The sequence below is a fragment of the Lipomyces doorenjongii genome (genome assembly GCF_038497915.1).
Source record: "Lipomyces doorenjongii strain NRRL Y-27504 unplaced genomic scaffold V1508scaffold_37, whole genome shotgun sequence".
Classification (NCBI taxonomy): domain Eukaryota; kingdom Fungi; phylum Ascomycota; class Lipomycetes; order Lipomycetales; family Lipomycetaceae; genus Lipomyces; species Lipomyces doorenjongii.
The window spans coordinates 77,015-94,699 of record NW_027118104.1 but is presented as its reverse complement, the minus strand read 5'-3'; the positions used below and the strand labels follow the sequence as shown (position 1 = coordinate 94,699).

The 17,685-nt window shown below is 44.8% G+C and overlaps 8 protein-coding genes across 8 annotated transcripts; 5 read left to right on the top strand and 3 right to left on the bottom strand.

The window, feature by feature from the left end:
- The first annotated feature begins 11 nt into the window (after window positions 1-11).
- Window positions 12-770, top strand: V1508DRAFT_420388 (ribosomal protein P1). Its single transcript, XM_066940741.1, has 4 exons — window positions 12-100; window positions 216-304; window positions 377-566; window positions 617-770. Exons 1-4 carry the CDS (start codon window positions 76-78, stop codon window positions 634-636), a joined length of 324 nt encoding a protein of 107 aa, XP_066794860.1. The 5' UTR covers window positions 12-75; the 3' UTR covers window positions 637-770.
- On the bottom strand, window positions 717-2,653 carry V1508DRAFT_420386 (PQ loop repeat-domain-containing protein). Its single transcript, XM_066940740.1, has 2 exons — window positions 2,042-2,653; window positions 717-1,969 (listed from the first exon to the last, which is right to left on the bottom strand). The coding sequence occupies exons 1-2, from the start codon at window positions 2,275-2,277 to the stop codon at window positions 1,156-1,158; spliced, it is 1,050 nt and encodes a 349-aa protein (XP_066794859.1). The 5' UTR covers window positions 2,278-2,653; the 3' UTR covers window positions 717-1,155.
- Window positions 2,654-2,977: 324 nt separating this feature from the next.
- V1508DRAFT_420383 (uncharacterized protein) lies at window positions 2,978-4,082 on the top strand. Its single transcript, XM_066940739.1, has one exon. The coding sequence runs from the start codon at window positions 3,023-3,025 to the stop codon at window positions 3,758-3,760; it is 738 nt and encodes a 245-aa protein (XP_066794858.1). The 5' UTR covers window positions 2,978-3,022; the 3' UTR covers window positions 3,761-4,082.
- Window positions 4,083-4,398: 316 nt separating this feature from the next.
- Window positions 4,399-6,100, top strand: V1508DRAFT_388550 (mannose-6-phosphate isomerase). The gene is made up of 3 exons (XM_066937870.1): window positions 4,399-4,627; window positions 4,712-4,821; window positions 4,868-6,100. The coding sequence occupies exons 1-3, from the start codon at window positions 4,600-4,602 to the stop codon at window positions 6,020-6,022; spliced, it is 1,293 nt and encodes a 430-aa protein (XP_066794857.1). The 5' UTR covers window positions 4,399-4,599; the 3' UTR covers window positions 6,023-6,100.
- Window positions 5,978-7,127, bottom strand: V1508DRAFT_420378 (ribosome biogenesis protein Nop16). Its single transcript, XM_066940738.1, has 2 exons — window positions 6,703-7,127; window positions 5,978-6,633 (listed from the first exon to the last, which is right to left on the bottom strand). The coding sequence occupies exons 1-2, from the start codon at window positions 6,849-6,851 to the stop codon at window positions 6,141-6,143; spliced, it is 642 nt and encodes a 213-aa protein (XP_066794856.1). The 5' UTR covers window positions 6,852-7,127; the 3' UTR covers window positions 5,978-6,140.
- Window positions 7,128-7,255: 128 nt separating this feature from the next.
- Window positions 7,256-8,900, bottom strand: V1508DRAFT_440383 (chaperonin 10-like protein). The gene is made up of 2 exons (XM_066942255.1): window positions 8,715-8,900; window positions 7,256-8,529 (listed from the first exon to the last, which is right to left on the bottom strand). Exons 1-2 carry the CDS (start codon window positions 8,767-8,769, stop codon window positions 7,451-7,453), a joined length of 1,134 nt encoding a protein of 377 aa, XP_066794855.1. The 5' UTR covers window positions 8,770-8,900; the 3' UTR covers window positions 7,256-7,450.
- A 585-nt stretch (window positions 8,901-9,485) lies between these two features.
- V1508DRAFT_180291 (trimeric LpxA-like protein) lies at window positions 9,486-10,549 on the top strand. The gene is made up of 3 exons (XM_066936127.1): window positions 9,486-9,666; window positions 9,721-9,944; window positions 9,993-10,549. The coding sequence occupies exons 1-3, from the start codon at window positions 9,628-9,630 to the stop codon at window positions 10,393-10,395; spliced, it is 666 nt and encodes a 221-aa protein (XP_066794854.1). The 5' UTR covers window positions 9,486-9,627; the 3' UTR covers window positions 10,396-10,549.
- Window positions 10,550-12,380: 1,831 nt separating this feature from the next.
- V1508DRAFT_405138 (peptidase family C50-domain-containing protein) lies at window positions 12,381-17,493 on the top strand (the record flags this gene model as incomplete). The annotated part of the gene is made up of 12 exons (XM_066938678.1): window positions 12,381-12,392; window positions 12,450-12,767; window positions 12,827-13,521; window positions 13,584-13,680; window positions 13,733-13,943; window positions 13,999-14,441; window positions 14,500-14,649; window positions 14,699-15,719; window positions 15,771-16,552; window positions 16,604-16,899; window positions 16,950-17,033; window positions 17,082-17,493. The coding sequence occupies 12 exons, from the start codon at window positions 12,381-12,383 to the stop codon at window positions 17,491-17,493; spliced, it is 4,521 nt and encodes a 1,506-aa protein (XP_066794853.1).
- Between the last annotated feature and the right edge of the window lie 192 nt (window positions 17,494-17,685).

The window sequence follows — 17,685 nt, the reverse complement described above, 5'->3', positions numbered from 1 at the left end:
TTGCTAAGGGCTGTAGTTGGTCATACTTACGAACTATCCAACAATCTACAACACAACTATACCCACATTACCACAATGTCCGAGACTGCTATTTCATACGGTGAGTAATTATTTGGCGGTGTCGAGTTTTACTGTGATCGGTTTGCTCCAAAGGAAAACCTGCGATGATGACATGCAATGTAACTTCCATGAGGGCTGACTCGATTTGTGCATAGCCGCTCTCATCCTTGCCGATGCTGAGGTTGAGATCACTTCCGACAAGCTCCTTTCGCTGACCAAGGCTGCCGGTGTTGACGTTGAGCCTGTACGTTCCTTTTTTTACAAATGTTTGGGGTTTGGAATTTGGTGGAGTGCAGGACTTACGTGAAGTAATTAGATCTGGGCTAGCTTGTTCGCCAAGGCTCTTGAGGGCAAGGACATCAAGGATCTCCTTACCAACGTCGGTGCTGTCGGTGCTGCTCCTGCTGCTGGTGCTGCTGCTGTCGGCGCTGCTGCAACCGAGGCTGCTGCCGAGGAGGTTGTTGAGGAGAAGGAGGAGGAGAAGGAGGAGTCTGACGACGACATGGGTATGTTCCTTTCTTACAATCTGGAAAAGCGGGTGCTAATACTAAGCTAGGATTCGGACTATTCGACTAAGTGGTCAACGGAAAAGTTCGGCGAAGTTGGTCTTAAACAAAAAATAATATGGTGTATTGGGTTGAGAATACGATATATGACGGCTGTATATAGTAGTCCAAATTTATAGTTTTTACAATCATCATACCACATATAATATGTCCCTGCTACTATGAAGATGAATGTGCAGTTGTCGAGTGTGGCGCAAATGTTACAACTTCTAGTAAAGTCTGGGTCTTTACTAAGTTTCTGCGGTATGGTATATATGCGATTTATGGCATAGATTCAAGCATGTCGTGTCCGGTACCCATCTTCGAAGATCTTGTAGGATTCCAGAAAAAAACGATTAAGTACATTAACCTTTATCTATAAACCTGAAAGGACCCAAAACCCCTTTTAGCAGCCTGAGGATGAAGTGAAGCCCAATTGAGAGGTGGTGCCCATTAAATGATGTAAACGAATTCCGAATATCCTTCCCACTGTCGTAAAGTACGTACCGTCTAACGGTATCCAATCCAATCTGCGTGATCAGGGTGGGACTTAGATAGTTGTATCGTTGACTTCCGATAATATTTGACTGGCACTGAGCACCTTTGGCTTCTCGCGATACATATAAAACTGAGCGAAAATGATAGCATCTTGCAATACTGTTCCCAACGATCCGAGAAGCCACGGAAAGTTAAGCAGAATATATCTTCTGTCACTGCTATAGAGAATGATCTGAAATGCGTAGGTAACATTACCCATGGTCGAGTAAATGAAGAAAAGAAGTGATAGACCATGGACTGAACGCTTCTTGTGGTTTTTTATGATCTGGGGGATCCGTGCACTAAGGTAGAGCAGAGCAGAGATATAACCCAAGATCTGAGGGCCTAACTCAAGACCATTATCGCTGCGTTCGTCTTCATTGATGTCACCATTAGACGAGAACTGATAACCAATAAAGCCAGCGAGACACACCGCCACTATGGGAACACCGTACTGGAGCCATGGATTAGGGGCATTCTGTGACGGGATGGCACCATCCGGTCGAATACCATCCAATATCGAGGTGGCGGATGTCGTAAGGTTGTTGCTCAATAATGGAACGTCATTGGCAGTGAACTCGACTTCGTCCTCATCAACGGGAAATGCCAGAGTCTCCTCTGAGTTAGGATGTGATCGACCTTTGATTGAATTTTGATGGAAAAGCCGATAATAAAACGCAGAAGATAGCTCGAGCGCATCTGCAAAAACGAACCACACTGCCAGTAACACAACGTTGCGTAATAAGTGTGCCCATAGCGCACCCAAAAGATTTGCCACGTCACCAAGAAGCCAAGCGGTAAGAAAAAGAAGCGAAACACCTTCTGATCTATCATCTTATCGATTAGTCGCTACTACTATCAAAGTTTCACTCACAGCCTGCTCATCAAAATCAACATACGATTTCAATTTCCACTGGTCTATAAGCTGAGGGACTAGCAAAACCATCCAGCAAGCAATACTGATCGATCCCAAAATTCCCGAAAGAGCGAGCCGGAAAGGCGGCTTACCCTCTGAGATATCTGCGATGGATGAACTGCCATCTGAGTCGTGATATGTCGTCTGGTGCGCAGCTGCAGCCGTAGCCGACAGAGCGGCGATCGTCGCTCTGAATAGCTGTCGTTGAAAGGGGGCCATGAGCAAATGATTATTGATGGAGTGCTAAGATGCGTCGAAGGATCAACGGCGTGTAATCTGTAGTAATAGAGACTGTCATTGATAGTCCAAGTGGACTGATCTAAAGCATTTGTTTGTTGTGTTAATGCTGAGAGTCGGCGAAAGAATTGTACGGTATAGGATTTGACCGACCGACGATGGCCAGATCAACCTTAATTTCACTTTGCAGCGCAGTCGCTCTCGCAAATAGCGTTGTTTGTGTATAGGACAGACACCTCTGAGCGGTTTCAATTGCAGGTTTGTATTATACAGTCACACGTATTTCCTGGATTACCTCGCACGTTTAAGGTCTACGCCAGCCTGGTAAAAGATGGCTCTACACCTACCAACTTTTAATTAAGGTTGTTGACGCACTATTCCTAAAGGAGCTCAGCGTTGGGAGAAAAGGCTCTATGGTTCATTCGAGAGGAGGGGCCTAAGTTCTCTTTGGAGCACATGTCCAATGTGTATTTCACCTACGAATATTCACTTATTCAACTCTTTGGTCTTCATCGCTCGGTACTAGGCACAAAGCACATGATACTCTGAATGTCATTGCCGCAGTTGATATATTAACAGGCGATGTTAAATGAGTAACATTAATCAGCCGGGTTATGCGAGTTATATTTAGAACTTCGACAACCAGCATGTCTAAAATGTCTAATCCTCCCCACTTTCATATGTCTTTTTCTCGCTCGCTATTGGTGTACCATTCATTGTCCAAAAAATGCACTTCTTAATAATTGTAAGGACTAGTATACTGCTGTGGAGTATATTATCACTTCCTCGAGTCGCGAGAGCGCATTCGATTGTAAAGAAGCAAGATGTGGTACATTCCAACCATACGCTATCGAACACCGTTACCACCATCCGAACGTCAGTTTTTCCCTCGTCGACTAGCGAGTTCACTGTTTCAAATGTATCTGGAGTGCCTGGATCCGAAACAACCGCCTTGACCGCAAAAGTGTCAGAATCTTCCGGGTCTTCGTCACAAACGTCAAGCGCCGTCCCCTCGACTTCCCCAGATCCAGCTCCGACAACCGCAAGTACCTCCGCCGAATCAGATCATGTAACTACGATCTTCGTCACTGTATCCGGATCAGCTATTCCTAAAGCAACTTCAACCATATTGAGCAGCTCTATCTCTTCATCATTGTCAACTGCAAATCCGACGCCCACGTTTGCCTCCTCGTCTACGAACAACTCAGGTAACAGCAGCAGTTTATCATCGTCTCAGAAACGGATAGTTATTGGCGTCGTCGTCGGCGTTGGAGGTGCCATAGTTCTGGGCATTCTTGCATATATCATTTATCGCATATGGTTAAGGAAACGTGGTACAGACGTGGGCCGAAGGTCAGCAATTGACACAGCAGGATTGGCAATGAACGAGGAAGAAGACACGGCAGATCCGTTCCGGTCGAATTTGGATCGATATCACCAGCCCAATCAAGCAGCTAATTTCTAAGCTGATTTGCTGTGTGAAGCAAACATACAGATGCATGGCCAGAATTTTTTGGTATCAGAGTGTTCAACAAATATATGGTGTACATATAATGATCAAAACGTTTTGGATAACTGATGAGTGATGGATATAGATGTGCTATGTGGAGAATCCAGTCTATAGAAGGTGTCACCAGCGGCGCATGTTGCTATTGCCTACCTTATGTGAGGATACGGTCAATGTTCCCGTTGTCCGCATTGTATATTACCTTTGTAAACATTAAATGGATGTAATGGAAAGTACTTCTGAATATATATAGTAGGCTCATCCTCTGCACATTGTCAAGTATTTGTTTAATGGCTGTTCTATCTACCATTGCTCGCCTAATTTGCAGCTATGCTTGGCCTTTATTGCAATTAACTATAATATCTTCCTGAAGATCACTGTGAGTGACTATCGAGCGTTGGACTTCGGCAGCATTCAGCCTTCATCAGAAAGCAGGTGAACTGGGTGGGACATCTACTGCGTCCTCGCTGAGCCCGGTTAGTGACACGTGTGGAGCATGCGCCACGCTGAGCCACATGGCATCGCGTTCCTGTGCCGTGTGCACCAGTGGCAGTGCTGTGCAGCAGCGTGTCCGAAGTTGCATCCAGTAGAGAGATTGTACTTCAGTCTGGTCCATTCAATTTGGCCAAGATCTCATTGCCCTCCGCACAGAATAATACTGAGAATAACCCCGTTGCGCGGAATAAGAACTACTTCTAATTAGTTCCCCCTGATTGAGGCCGTTTACTTTACGCGATTGTCCGGTCAATTGGGTGCTCAAGATTGAATTTCCTTCCTTACTTCTTTTGTGCTTCACAATGTCCGTCCTTTTCCAACTACAATGTGGTAAGTACTTTATTTATGCAAAAGTCAATACTACATGCGTTAGTATACATGTGACTACTCTACATCATACTAACAGCTTATGAGGTGCCCAGAAGTACGACTGGGGCAAGATCGGGAGGAGCAGCTCTGTTGCCAAGTTTGCTGCCGCAACTGACCTCACCTTCGAAATTGATGAGAAAACTCCATATGCCGAAGTATGTATTGCCAACGGATTTGAAGTCATAGTCTAATATTGGGTAGCTATGGATGGGCACTCACCCTTCCGTTCCTTCGAAAAACCTCGACACCCAGGTAACTCTCCACGACATACTAGACAAGGATCCTTCACTTGTCGGCACCGCTGTAGCGACTAAGTTTGATAGTGGATCCGCGAATCTTCCCTTTCTGTTTAAAGTACTCTCAATCCAGAAGGTGCTCTCCATCCAAGCCCATCCCGACAAGTCCCTGGCAAAGATTCTCCACGAGAATGACCCAAAGAACTACCCAGACGATAATCACAAGCCTGAAATGGCCATCGCCTTGACTAACTTTGAAGGATTCTGTGGCTTTCGACCAGTGAAGGAGATCAAGGGATTCTTAGAGACAGTTCCAGAGTTTCGAAGTGTCGTGCCAGAGCAGGTCGCAAAGGCATTCATTGATGGTGTTATCGACGAGCCTCAGACGGAGCAGGATGAGGCAGTCAACAAGTTATACCTGCAAAAGCTCTTTCAAGGTGTCATGACCGCTCCCGACGCCACTATTAAAGACGCAGCTGCGAAGCTCGTTGCGCGGGTGCAAAATGAAAGTGGCTCGTTCGCAGGGTGTTACGGTGATGACGCATTGGCCGATCTACTACTACGACTTAACATTCAGTTTCCATTAGACATTGGCCTTTTTTGTGGAGTTTTCTTACTTAATTACGTCACTCTCAGGACCGGTGAGGCCATCTTTTTAAAAGCCAAGGATCCTCACGCGTATATCTCTGGAGACATCATAGAGTGCATGGCTGCTAGTGACAATGTCGTCCGAGCAGGATTCACCCCCAAGTTCAAAGATGTTAAGAATTTGGTTGAGATGCTCACATATGAATGTGCTCCAGTAGAGGGGCAAAAGATGAAGCCTGCTTCGTTCGAGCGCTCCAGCGGTGATGGCTTGGTCTATCTCTACGATCCGCCCATTCCAGAATTCGCGGTCCTGAGAACTGAAGTTAGCAAGGGCCAAAAGGAGACAATTCAGGGTCTTAGCGGTCCAAGCGTGGTGGTTGTCACCGAGGGTAAGGGCACCATTGGTATTAAAGGTGGAAAAACTATGGCTGCAGAGCCAGGTTTCGTTTTCTTCGTTGGTGCTGGTACTGACATTGAATATGTTGGCATAGAGGATAAGCTCGTAACATATGGCGCGTTCTGCGAAGTATAAATTGTGCATGGACTGGTTTTATAATTATCTTCCTATTAATCAATTAATAAAATCATGCTAAATAAGCTTGGTCCCGGGATTTTATTCTATGGACTTGAAATATTGTAGATATATACGATCACTTAGAAGCACTACATCCGTACTTCTTCCACTTCTCGACACGCCGTCGAATGTTCCCGGCACTCTGCTGCCATATATTTAACTTGCGATCCTTCATCATAGCCTGATAATCATCACCGTGCTTCGTAACCAGCTCCTCTATCCAAGTCTCCTCTCGTTCAGATTGGGTTCGCTCAACTTTTCTTTCGCCGCGAGCAGCGTACTTCTCTAGCTGTCGTACGACATCGGTCGTGGATGATGTCGGAGCCGAGATTGGGATGTCGTCAAATTCATTTCTTTTCACTTCCTCGATTCGTATAATCGCACCAGTTTCAGTATCACGAACAATTTTCGCTTCCGTGATTGCCTTAGATGGATGAGCAGCGTCCGACTCGAGAGCTCTAACAGGGACGACATGGGAGACTGGGAAAGCTGCTGTTACCGGTTTGAGCTCCTGCTGGATTCCACCTGTTGGCTTGCTAAGCCTGGAAGTCAACCCCAGCTTCTTGTAACTGTTAGTCGTTAGTGGACAACACCAGAAAAAGTGGTTAGTTATATGAGGACAACACAGTAGAGCATACTTTTGTGAAAGTGTCAATTTCTCATCCCAATTAGCAGCGATGATGGCGTTCGATTTGATCCGCACCTTGCGCTGCTTATCATTGTGTCTGCGAGTTACCTTTGGCAGTGATGATTTTTGCTTCCTGCGACGTCGTACTGAAACCATCATGCACTATCAATGTTATGTAATTGATAGGCGAGATGTGAGTGACGGGGAAATTTGTTCTTATGTGGCTTGCGTTCGAAAAAATTTCGTTGGGAGTTTGTTAGGCGCTTTACCCCAGCATTGTCCTCACCTATAGCACAGCATTGTCCTCGGTAAATACCAACTCAAACGAAATAAAATATATATTTCCAGCAGCAGTAAGGTATTTGTCGAGATATGAAATTATGCGGATGCTTATGTAAGTGGATTAAGCAGAAATCATGTCACAGAATGGCATAAGTGATAGTGGGATGTCACCACTGTCAGTATTATTCAGGAACCTTGTTGGTCTGTTGGCAGTCCGTCCAACTGCAGCAACAAAACGTATAAATGAACTCTTTCTCGTTGAATGATTTCAGAGACACCCCAGAATCATTTCAATTTACCGGAGAATGACTAACTACTCAAAGAATTTCTAGTAAGTAGATGATAGCTTGTCTGCTACCGATGTATAACACTGCTCCAATGCAAGTAATATTAGGGGTTATTTTAGCCATACACATACAAATTATTATCATGAATTAACATCTCAGTCACTATACATTTTTGGACACTACACATATCTACTCTGTGTCGACAACAGCACGAATGCAGTCACCCGACTTCATGGCGGTGAAAGCCGTATTAATCTCGGTAAGCGGGAAACGGTGGGTGATGAATTCATCAACTTTGATCTTGTGCTGCAGATAGTCCTCAACGAGGCCAGGAAGCTGAGTCCGGCCCTTCACACCACCAAACGCGCATCCTCGCCAGACACGACCCGTGACGAGCTGGAATGGACGAGTAGAGATCTCCTGCCCGGCAGCGGCGACACCAATGATAATGCACTCACCCCAGCCCTTGTGGCAGGACTCAAGTGCAGCACGCATAACCTGGACATTACCGGTGCAGTCGAATGTGTAGTCGCACCCTCCATCTGTCATGGCGATAAGTTCGTCGGTGATGGGTCTCGAAAGTTTGGTCGGGTTAACGAAGTCAGTTGCGCCGAACTTCCTCGCCCACTCCTCCTTTGAGTCATTGACATCGACAACAATGATCTTGCCAGCCTTCTTCTGAGCCGCACCTTGAATTACGGAGAGGCCGACGCAGCCAGCACCAAAGATAGCCACGTTGTCGCCAGACTGGATCTTGGCAGTGATAGTCGCCGCACCGTATCCAGTAGTGATACCGCATCCGAGAAGGCAGGTGCGGTCCATAGGAGCCTGGGCGTTGACGGCGACGACGGAGATATCGGCTACAACTGTGTATTGGGAGAAGGTGGAGGTACCCATGAAGTGGAGAATATCCTTGCCACGAGCACGGAAGCGGGTGGTTCCATCTGGCATAAGACCCTGGCCCTGCGTAGCACGGATCTTTCCGCACAAGTTGGTCTTGCCAGACATGCAGAATTTGCATTCACGGCACTCTGGTGTGTAAAGCGCAACAACATGGTCGCCAACCTTCACTGAGGTCACGTCCTCACCGACGGACTCGACAATTCCCGCACCTTCATGCCCAAGAATTACTGGAAAAGCACCCTCCGGGTCTTTGCCAGAAAGCGTGTAGGCATCTGTGTGGCAGACTCCGGTGTAGTAGATTTTGATACGGACCTCGTGGGCGCGTGGAGGAAGAACCTCCACGTCCTCAACAGAGAGTTCCTCGCCTATTCCAATCCATTAGACAACTCCAACATAGTAATAAAGATGAGTCCATTTGATAGAAATATTTACGAATCAGTTATGAGAAATTGCGTCAATCGACAACCTCGAGGGCCCGGATGTCCCCGACACTCCAATTAGAGAAAATACCGAGATAGCGTAAACAGATAAGATGACAAATCACACATACCCGGACCCCAGGCAATAGCAGCCTTGCAGGTAATTATTTTGCCTTCCGTGGACATTATTATGGTAAGGTATGTGACTGACAAATCAGACAACTTCAGAATGCAGTGGTTGGAGGGTAGTTTATATAAGTTATCATAAAGCCAGCCGTACAGGTGAACGTTTTCGTTGGCTGGCAACGCCTACCCTAACCCAGAGTAGGTCGGTTCGGAGCATGGCCATAGAGTTTAATAAAATTCGCAGCAGAATTGGCAATCGCGGTCCATGATTCCTCGAGACATTCTGATGCTCAGCTGTGGCCTATCTTTCTCGAAACAGGGCCATGGATAAACTCTGCGTTCTATCCACAAAACCGCCGCTAAACCTGTCGTCAATGACCGTTTCGTGAAAAGATTTACGAATCCCGCGTCAGATTAATCCAATGCCACCTCCTGTTCCCTACGTCATTGCCGCGTCTGTTTACTGAAGCAGGGAGTTCTTAATCCGAAATTATGCTTCGGGGGATTTGTAATTGTTACGAGCCATACAGTGTTGAGGTTCGTGTGCAGTATTTTGTACTGTATACGCGGCTCAGCAAGGAATTTCATTCCGTTTCGGGACCTATTTTCCCGACATTTGAGATATTTCGGCATTGCCACCCACACCAGGGCTGCTTAACCTGATACTCATTTGAAAACTGGATCTTGCTAGATATGATGTAACTGACCGCTTTACATGGAGAGTAAATTGCCGAATTGTCGGATGACAATTTGGCTCCCTTAGATGAAATATTAAGGGTATAGTACTCAGGTTAATTCCTCTTCACTTAACTTGTGAAGCCTGTGATAAGTCAACCAATTGTTCTACTTGGCAGGTCATTGAGTACCACTGCCAATTCTACGTATGCTAATTCACTAATTTAAGTAACCGATTACGTGATGTCGCGCCGTCAAACGCGTGGAGAATATATTGAGACCGTATGTTGGCCGGTAGTCACTAAGTTGGACTAAAACATGCTGATTGAATGCTAGGAGTCGGGCAATCGGATATCAAGAAAAGCTGTCATTCTTGGATCTCAGCACATTCTCTTAGGCGGCCGTTCCACAATATTACCTGAATGTGTAGTGCGTGGTGATCTTCACCGTCCTTCAAGCGCATCGTCAACGGGCGCTGCCGCAGCGTCCGTCAATATCGGACGATACAGTTTTCTGGAAAAAGGAGTAGTAATTAAGCCACCATTCAAATTTTATAAAGGGTTAGTTACTATCTACCATATATGCGAACGCACGTTAACATCATTAAGTTCATTAGTGTATTATCCCTTGAAAATGGGTAATTTTGTCTCGATTGGAGCCAATAGCATTATTGAAGCAGCCACCATTGGTTCCTATGTTAACATCGGCTCCAACTGTGTGGTTGGGAAATTTGCTATAATAAAGGATTGCGTTCTAGTGCTTGATGGCACGGTCATACCATCTACTGCCTGCATTCCGCCATTTGCTGTTGTCGCAGGAAATCCAGCAATTGTCGTCGACGAGTTACCAGAATCATCAGCTGAAGTATTTGAGCGAAGGGCCAGACAGATTCACGCGTTACATGGAGCAACACTGACATCCATGACGATAGCAGAAGTGAAACAATCAGTTTTTGATGATGATGTTGATGAAGAGTTCGATCTTATGCACGATTTTACGGTAAATAGTTAGGTTCTCCACATCGCCGTTTTCTAGAAGTCTTCCCCGCATTGAGTTTGGAGCTATTCGTCAATTTGAATTATTATTCACTAAAACATCATTGTGGATTTGCTGCATTGCAGTTAAATGTGGTCAAATCTGAGGCAGAAAACCACACTGATATTCCCACAACCTGAACTGTGTACCCTTACCAGATTGGTATTCATTAACCAACGGGTCCAAGGATCCGCCCGGATGGCAAACTGCCAACGGGGGGTCAATCTCTGCTGGGATAAGCTTCTACTTGAACAACCATAGTGTGCCGACACGGTAGCCTCTAATGTCATCTCTCCAAGTACAGTCTAGACTCATTAGCTGGAGATCTACCAGACAGCACACAGTTGCAAAGTCTACCGCAGAAGCTGAATATGTGGCCTACGTGCGCCACACTAGAAGCGATAATCTTCGCAAGTTGCTCGATCAGTTACGCTTCTCGCAACCAGCAGCTACCACAATATTTGAGTATCGATGGCGCACAATCCAACATTTCATGATCGTTCGAAACATATCGACATCATATATTACTTATATTACTTTACTCTATAACGAATTGAACGGAATGCACAATGCACGGAATGAAATTCGAGATATACACAAACCATCACAAGACATGGTTGCCGAATATTATGACGAAGGCACTGCCGCGAACGACTTTTCTGAAGCTTAGGGACAAATTGCTATTGAAGTAGTGTGTATACACATGAAAGTACGGTTGAGGGGGGTGCTGAAAATCAACCGATACTGTCTACTGTAGCTTGAAGGTTGATTCTCAATACTCCCCCTCAACCATAAGCTACAATAGAGTCACACGTCCGCGGCTGACAAATACTGACTTTGATTTGTCACTAGCATCTACGATGGAATATTCTATATGTGTAGAGTGCACACTAGAATATTCGAGATGCGCGGGTTGAGGTGACGTTTCAATCACCTGATTACGTAGAATTATTTACAGTATTCTACTGTCAATACCTAGTGATCAGGCATAGTATCAAGTATATAAGTACATAGTCAATCCGTTGATACTGGGTATAGATTGCAAATCAATCAACCAGAGTCACAATGAAGGTCTTTCCCTTACAAGCTTTGCATTTCCTGTTGTCTGAATTGACTAGCTGAGGGGATGCGAAGGTCGAATGGTTCCAATGTCAGAGTCGAAGGTTCTCACTATATGTTACGCCAGCTGGATAGCTAGCTGATAACAATATATTTTAGTCTAGAGAAGTCGGCGGGGAACACTTTGTGTTCTTATGTCCATTCCTGCGTCCCCGTCCAAGCCTCTACAACCAATAAACGACGGAGCCAATATTATTAGGTTAACTTACAACCATACCAAATTCCTGCATCCTAGGGATAGGGTCTCAGAGAGTGCGCCCCGGCCCTCCACTGCCTAGGCAACCAAAGACAACAACACCTGAATGTTTGCCTAGCTTTGCAGGATCACATTAACTCCCAACAAGTATGCTCTTCCTTGCAGGTGAACTAACTTGTAGGATTAAGTTTGAACCTTAAATATTTCACAACACGAAGACGACTCAAAATTTATCATTTTCATGACAAATTAATATTTGGATTTGCAGTTTAGCACTCTCTGGTTGTTAGTCATACTATTTGACATCTGCAGGCTCAGGGTAAATAAGTTTGATGTTGCATATTTGGGTGTGACACCTATTTGGGTAAGCTTTTGATGTTGCGCGACCTATTGTGTTGTAGAGCCTCACCAAAAGTAAATATTTACGCGCCTTGTGAACTTTACCCTGAACCAAGGATAATCTCGGCAAGCGACAAGCCTCCTATATTAGGAATTACAGGAATTATTTGGCCCACTCGCATAGTCTGATAGACTAAGTTAAGCAAATACTAGTCTACTGCTGTATTCAGCAACGACGGCATGAGGATTGGCTCGCTTTATTGCAGTTGACAGTCGACAACTCGATACTTTGAACAAGAGCCAAACTATGGCCGTGGAAGTAAGTATCCGTGGATATACTTATTAAATGTGATCTTCTAACAAGTCGTATTGCCAGAGCGAATTGCGGACTGTTCAAGTCCAAGCCGTTTCGTTTACAGAAAAGGCGGGCCAACCTTACGGTCTTAGTATTTTCAATCGTGCAGTCCATTTTGTTAGCTACACTCGGACTGTTATGGAATCTAGAAAGACCCTGCCGAATCTTGATGATTTCTTGTCAAGGGTTATGCTGAATGGTCCAATGGTTCAATCAGATTTTGATAGGCTTGTGGTGGACATTGATTTACTAAGAAGGTCGGCGTCCAGAGTTCTGGGAGAGAATAGTCAGGATTTGGCTTTCGCGCTTTTATCATTTATCTTGCATTATAAGACACAGGTTAGACTGAGCTTATTACATTGTACAAGCCACAGAGACTGACACCCTATACGCTGCAGACCTCGTCGCCTGTCTTCAAGAAAGTAGCCACACGAATCCTCGAGAATTGTATCGCGTTCGCTAAATGCATAGTACAAAATATCGATGATCCGTCAGTCATGAGGCACCTACATAACTGCGCAGAAGTCTCTATTTTCCTTGAGGACGCGAAGTGTGGTATTTATATTGCTAATACCTACTACAACTTCGGTATCAGTCTATGGCGCACATCTCGGAAGGCCGATGCGGTTTCAACGTGGCGAACGTCGGTTGACCTGCACAGACAATTCTTAAGCTCTGAACAGTTCCCAACGCTTTTAAAGAAGCTTGAAAGACTGGCAATTGCACATGTTGAATTAAAGAACTTCACGGAAGCGTCGACTACTTTGACAGAGGCGATTTCAATAACTGTGCAAGAAGTTGCAGATGATCTTGCCGTTACAGCATCAGTCGCATCACTCCGTACGATCACGTCAAAATTCCCGGAAATCGATCGTCTTTTGGCGATGTATGTCAATGTCACTGTACGATGCAGTGACAATTGCAAATTCCCATTCCGTTTGGATCTGGAGGTAGCATGCGAGGGTATCATACTTGAATGGATCTTGCGAATATTAGTGGCCTCTCGAAAAGTAGCGACACATCAACTAATTGAAGCAGTCATTGGCCTACTCTATGAGCTTTACGGAGATGACTATCCGATACGATATGCCAGGTATTTCTAAACTCTCTCCAAATTTCTAATTGGCTCCATTGCTAATAAGGGCTGTCGTTCAGGGCGGTGGTCTCTGTGCTACCCTTGGCGGCGGAAAATAATAACAAGGAACAAGTTCTAAAGGCAGCGGAGAATGTTGTAAAACGACTTCAAGAAAGAGTACGCATTTGCTTGGCAAGACAGAATGTCCAGAAATTACTAAGCCATTTAGGATTACCAGGAGGACACTGGGCTCGCTAAGTATGCAGAGGATCTGACAGCATCCTGTTCGCTATACATCTCAATTTTAGAATATCAACTGCAACTACCGATACCGAATTCTGTCATATTAAATAACTCAGTCAAGCTATGGCAGGAGCTAACCGAAAGGCCAGATCTGGATGACATTATTGTTGACAGAGATATATTATTGTCGAATCTGAGTACGTGTTTGTTTGCAGCGAGTCCTGTGAATTAGTTACGCTAACAGTTTCCTAGAGATGCTGAGCGACTTCTTAGATCTGAGAGGGAACGTTAGATCTCAAATTCTTATTTTACACTGCCTTCAGAAAATAGTTGATGGGGCCAGCGCTCAACTATATCTGCAATGTAACATAGCATTAGCAAAGGCTTACTTAGGACTAGGATATTCTGGGAGAGCCGCGGAGTATCTGAAGCTATCCCAGAAGGTGTCGAAGGGTACTGACATGTCTGCCGACGATGTTACGATGCTATATCTAGCTGAGATAGAGTATCTCGTCACTGTTGGGAATTTAGAAAGGGCTAGAGAAAAGATTGCGATTATTGGAAAGAATCATGAACTGCCAGAGGATAAGTTGGCTGAAGTTGGATCCGAACCTGAGAAGATCACAAAATCCGCATCCAAAACTGATATATTGGCTGCCATGCACTATACAATCTCACTGTTGCTAATGGAATATGTAAGGGTATTTCAAAATATGCTGTTATTACATCTGCTGATGCATATTTATTCGGCAGGGCTGCCACAGAGAAGCACTATCCTACGCTAAGGCTTCGATTAAAGCGTATAATAGGTTAATCTTTCAAAAGAGTCGGAGCTTCAGTGGTAAAGAGCGGGTATCTGTAGAGCTCGATTACTCGCTTCCAGATATGTGGTCGTCTGTATTGGTACGTTGACACTGCTGCCAACCTGGAGTTATTGCTAATGTGTCATTAGGGTCTCGTAAGGTCACACGCTCAGGTCGCTATGATATATGATCATCAAGGTCTGGTGCGAGAGACCGAGTTCTACCTTACAGAAGCTCTAAAACTCAGTCAATCTCTACGCCGGAACACTTCGCCTTCACATTACCAGATCGCACTCGGAGATTTTTACAGCCGTAGTGGAAACCTAACGAAGGCAAAGGAATTGTTATCGGCAGCAATCAGGGACGATGCTCTGGTCGAGAACCACATGCATAAAACCCAATTAGAAACGGCGCTCTCGAAATATTATCAAGAAAGCAGTGCTGAGGAGCAGGAATATGAGAGATATGCAGCAGCTGAAAGTACACTATTGGCTGCCATTGCCAGTCCACAGAAATCAAGTAAAAGTGAATCCTTGGAAGACATGCTATCTCATCTGACAATTACCACCGCCAAGAAATCTAAGTCGAAGGCGAAACCGAGAGATGAATTCTTTTCTATCAACCGAATACGAGCAACAATACTAAGACTGAAGTCCCGCTATCTTGTATGTCACGAAGAATGGCAAGAAGCGGAGTCCGTGCTACAAGATTCTTCTTTATTGAGTACCGTTCCGAGGGACCGTGCATTGCAGAATATGGCTGAATCACATTTCCACTTCATATTTGCCACGTCGCTTCTACAAAGTGACCCCGTTTTCACCGTTCTTCAAGACTCGGCTATATCTATCCCGAATGTGAGCAAAAGTCCTGGCAAGAGTACGAAGGACTCTTCATCATCTACTACCATATCTGGAGCCCAAACTAGAGGAAGAAAGAACAAGTCTTTGACGTCGGCTTTGAGTACCACCAAAAAGGATCTCACTGAGGTCCAAAAGATCTTGGGTAGAGCTCGTCAGCTTGTCTTGGAAGCTTATTTTGTCGCATCAAAAATATGCTCGGCTTATGAGAAACAAACAATATCAAATCACCTTGGCCAAGTCCTACTATTGCAGTCGGCTATTGGATCCATAAAGGACGACGCATACTGTCCTGCTGCAAACTACTTCTTCGGTCAGTATATTCCATTAGACGACGTTACTGTCTTGATTAACTTGCTTACAGAGCTTTCGAAAGGTCTTTCTCTCGTGAAAGACGTTTCTGCGGCCGATCAAGCTTCGTTTCCTGAGGATGATATTTTTGACAGCAACTTTTCTCATTCTAAAGTGCTCGACCTTAACGCTTTTCAAAAGGAATTTGTCGATATCATTCCACACCATTGGGCTGCCGTCTCTATATGTTTGCTTGAAGATTCTGAGGACCTGATCGTATCTAGATTCCAAGCCAATGAAAGTCCGTTTCTATTGAGACTACCTCTCAATCGGCATTGCAGTCGCGATGCGGACGAGGACTCCTTCTCATTTGGCGATGCACTCTCCGAAATGCAGAATATCATTTCAAAAAGCAACGAGACTGCTCAGGCATCGCGCAACATTCTGAATGGTGCCAAAGCTCAGAAGCAGCAATGGTGGACCGAACGCCGATCATTAGATATGAGATTGAAGGAACTGCTAGCCAATATGGAGTACTCTTGGCTAGGTGGCTTTAAGGGCATGCTTAGCGGTAATATACGAAATAGGGACCTCCTCAGCAAATTCAGTTCTTCTTTTATCTTGATATTGAAAAAGCATTTACCAACACGTCGAACGGTACGAACGCGACAAGGGACGAGATTAAAGACTCCAGAAGTAAAGATCGACCCGAGGGTGTTTGAACTATTTATTAGCCTAGGAGATCCTGCCGAGACTGATAATACAGAGATGCTTGAGGATCTCATATACTTTGTATTAGATATTTTGCAGTTTCACGGCGAGTGCAATGCATACGATGAGCTGGATATGGATCAAGTGGGTGCAACTCTTGCGAATGTCCTTATGTAAATACTAATACTTCGCCAGATAGTAGTCGATGTCCAAGAGATTTTACGGTCATATTATGAATCCTTGGAGGACGGTGATGATAAGGTGGAGCATATAGTACTGATACTTGACAAGACAGTTCATATGTTTCCGTGGGAATCTTTACCGTGTTTAAGGGGCCAATCTATATCGCGACTACCTTCACTATCTTCACTTCGGAGTATTCTTCAGAACTATCGAGGTCAGAAAATTGATGTTGAGAAGGGAGCATACATTCTGAACCCCAGCACGGATCTCGTCAACACTCAAAATCTGTTTCAGAGCCAGCTCGACAGGTATGCTATATTGGTAATCGATCCTGTATATAATACTAAGCATTTGCTAGTTTTGATGGATGGAGTGGTATAGTTGCCCGGTCTCCATCTGAAGGAGAATTTAGGTCAATCTTAAGCCAGAATGAAATAGTATTGTATGCCTAAAAATTGGTTATACTTTGATCTTTTTGCTAATTTGGTAGATACTTCGGACACGGTGGGGGAGAGCAGTATATACGCCCATCTCAGATCAAAAGCCTCGACAAGTGCGCGGCAACATTCTTGCTCGGATGTAGCTCTGGTGCCTTACACAGCTCTGGTAACTTCGAGCCATGGGGTACTCCGATGAACTACCTTATTGCTGGATGCCCTCTACTCGTCGCCAATCTATGGGATGTCACAGATAAAGATATAGATAAATTCTCTCATGAAATGTTTCGATTATGGGGCTTATATGACCTGGCAAGCAAAGAGACGAAGAAAAAAGTTTCAGCAGAAACATATACTATTGGAGATGCGATAGCGAAAGCCCGAGATATCTGTAATTTGAAGTATTTGAATGGAGCGGCCCCGGTGCTATATGGAATCCCGCTGGATTTGGTGAACAGGATATGAGTGACGTGGGGTATGACCGGGTTTCGTTTTGAGCTGCAATGATCGGAAGCAATATGTTTGGCCATTATACAATGGGTGGTTACTAATTTTTGTAATTGCAATTGCATTTGTGACAAAATATACATATACATATATACATACGTATACATATGTATATGTACATTAATCTGTTCTGGGCCATGTAAACGATAG

What these genes read in the sequence shown, in the direction of transcription:
- V1508DRAFT_420383 (XM_066940739.1), top strand. Translation starts at nt 3,023, where the DNA reads ATGCACTTCTTAATAATTGTAAGGACTAGTATACTGCTGTGGAGTATA.
- V1508DRAFT_420378 (XM_066940738.1), bottom strand. Translation starts at nt 6,851, where the DNA reads ATGATGGTTTCAGTACGACGTCGCAGGAAGCAAAAATCATCACTGCCA. An exon ending in AAATTGACACTTTCACAAAA is followed by an intron (nt 6,634 to 6,702) that starts GTATGCTCTACT and finishes AACGACTAACAG; the next exon opens with TTACAAGAAGCTGGGGTTGA.
- V1508DRAFT_440383 (XM_066942255.1), bottom strand. Translation starts at nt 8,769, where the DNA reads ATGTCCACGGAAGGCAAAATAATTACCTGCAAGGCTGCTATTGCCTGG. An exon ending in TGCTATTGCCTGGGGTCCGG is followed by an intron (nt 8,530 to 8,714) that starts GTATGTGTGATT and finishes GGATTGGAATAG; the next exon opens with GCGAGGAACTCTCTGTTGAG.
- V1508DRAFT_420386 (XM_066940740.1), bottom strand. Translation starts at nt 2,277, where the DNA reads ATGGCCCCCTTTCAACGACAGCTATTCAGAGCGACGATCGCCGCTCTG. An exon ending in GACCAGTGGAAATTGAAATC is followed by an intron (nt 1,970 to 2,041) that starts GTATGTTGATTT and finishes ATAAGATGATAG; the next exon opens with ATCAGAAGGTGTTTCGCTTC.
- V1508DRAFT_388550 (XM_066937870.1), top strand. Translation starts at nt 4,600, where the DNA reads ATGTCCGTCCTTTTCCAACTACAATGTG. An exon ending in CCTTTTCCAACTACAATGTG is followed by an intron (nt 4,628 to 4,711) that starts GTAAGTACTTTA and finishes ACAGCTTATGAG; the next exon opens with GTGCCCAGAAGTACGACTGG. An exon ending in AGAAAACTCCATATGCCGAA is followed by an intron (nt 4,822 to 4,867) that starts GTATGTATTGCC and finishes AATATTGGGTAG; the next exon opens with CTATGGATGGGCACTCACCC.
- V1508DRAFT_420388 (XM_066940741.1), top strand. Translation starts at nt 76, where the DNA reads ATGTCCGAGACTGCTATTTCATACG. An exon ending in CGAGACTGCTATTTCATACG is followed by an intron (nt 101 to 215) that starts GTGAGTAATTAT and finishes ATTTGTGCATAG; the next exon opens with CCGCTCTCATCCTTGCCGAT. An exon ending in CCGGTGTTGACGTTGAGCCT is followed by an intron (nt 305 to 376) that starts GTACGTTCCTTT and finishes TGAAGTAATTAG; the next exon opens with ATCTGGGCTAGCTTGTTCGC.
- V1508DRAFT_180291 (XM_066936127.1), top strand. Translation starts at nt 9,628, where the DNA reads ATGTCGCGCCGTCAAACGCGTGGAGAATATATTGAGACC. An exon ending in GTGGAGAATATATTGAGACC is followed by an intron (nt 9,667 to 9,720) that starts GTATGTTGGCCG and finishes ATTGAATGCTAG; the next exon opens with GAGTCGGGCAATCGGATATC. An exon ending in CCATTCAAATTTTATAAAGG is followed by an intron (nt 9,945 to 9,992) that starts GTTAGTTACTAT and finishes AACATCATTAAG; the next exon opens with TTCATTAGTGTATTATCCCT.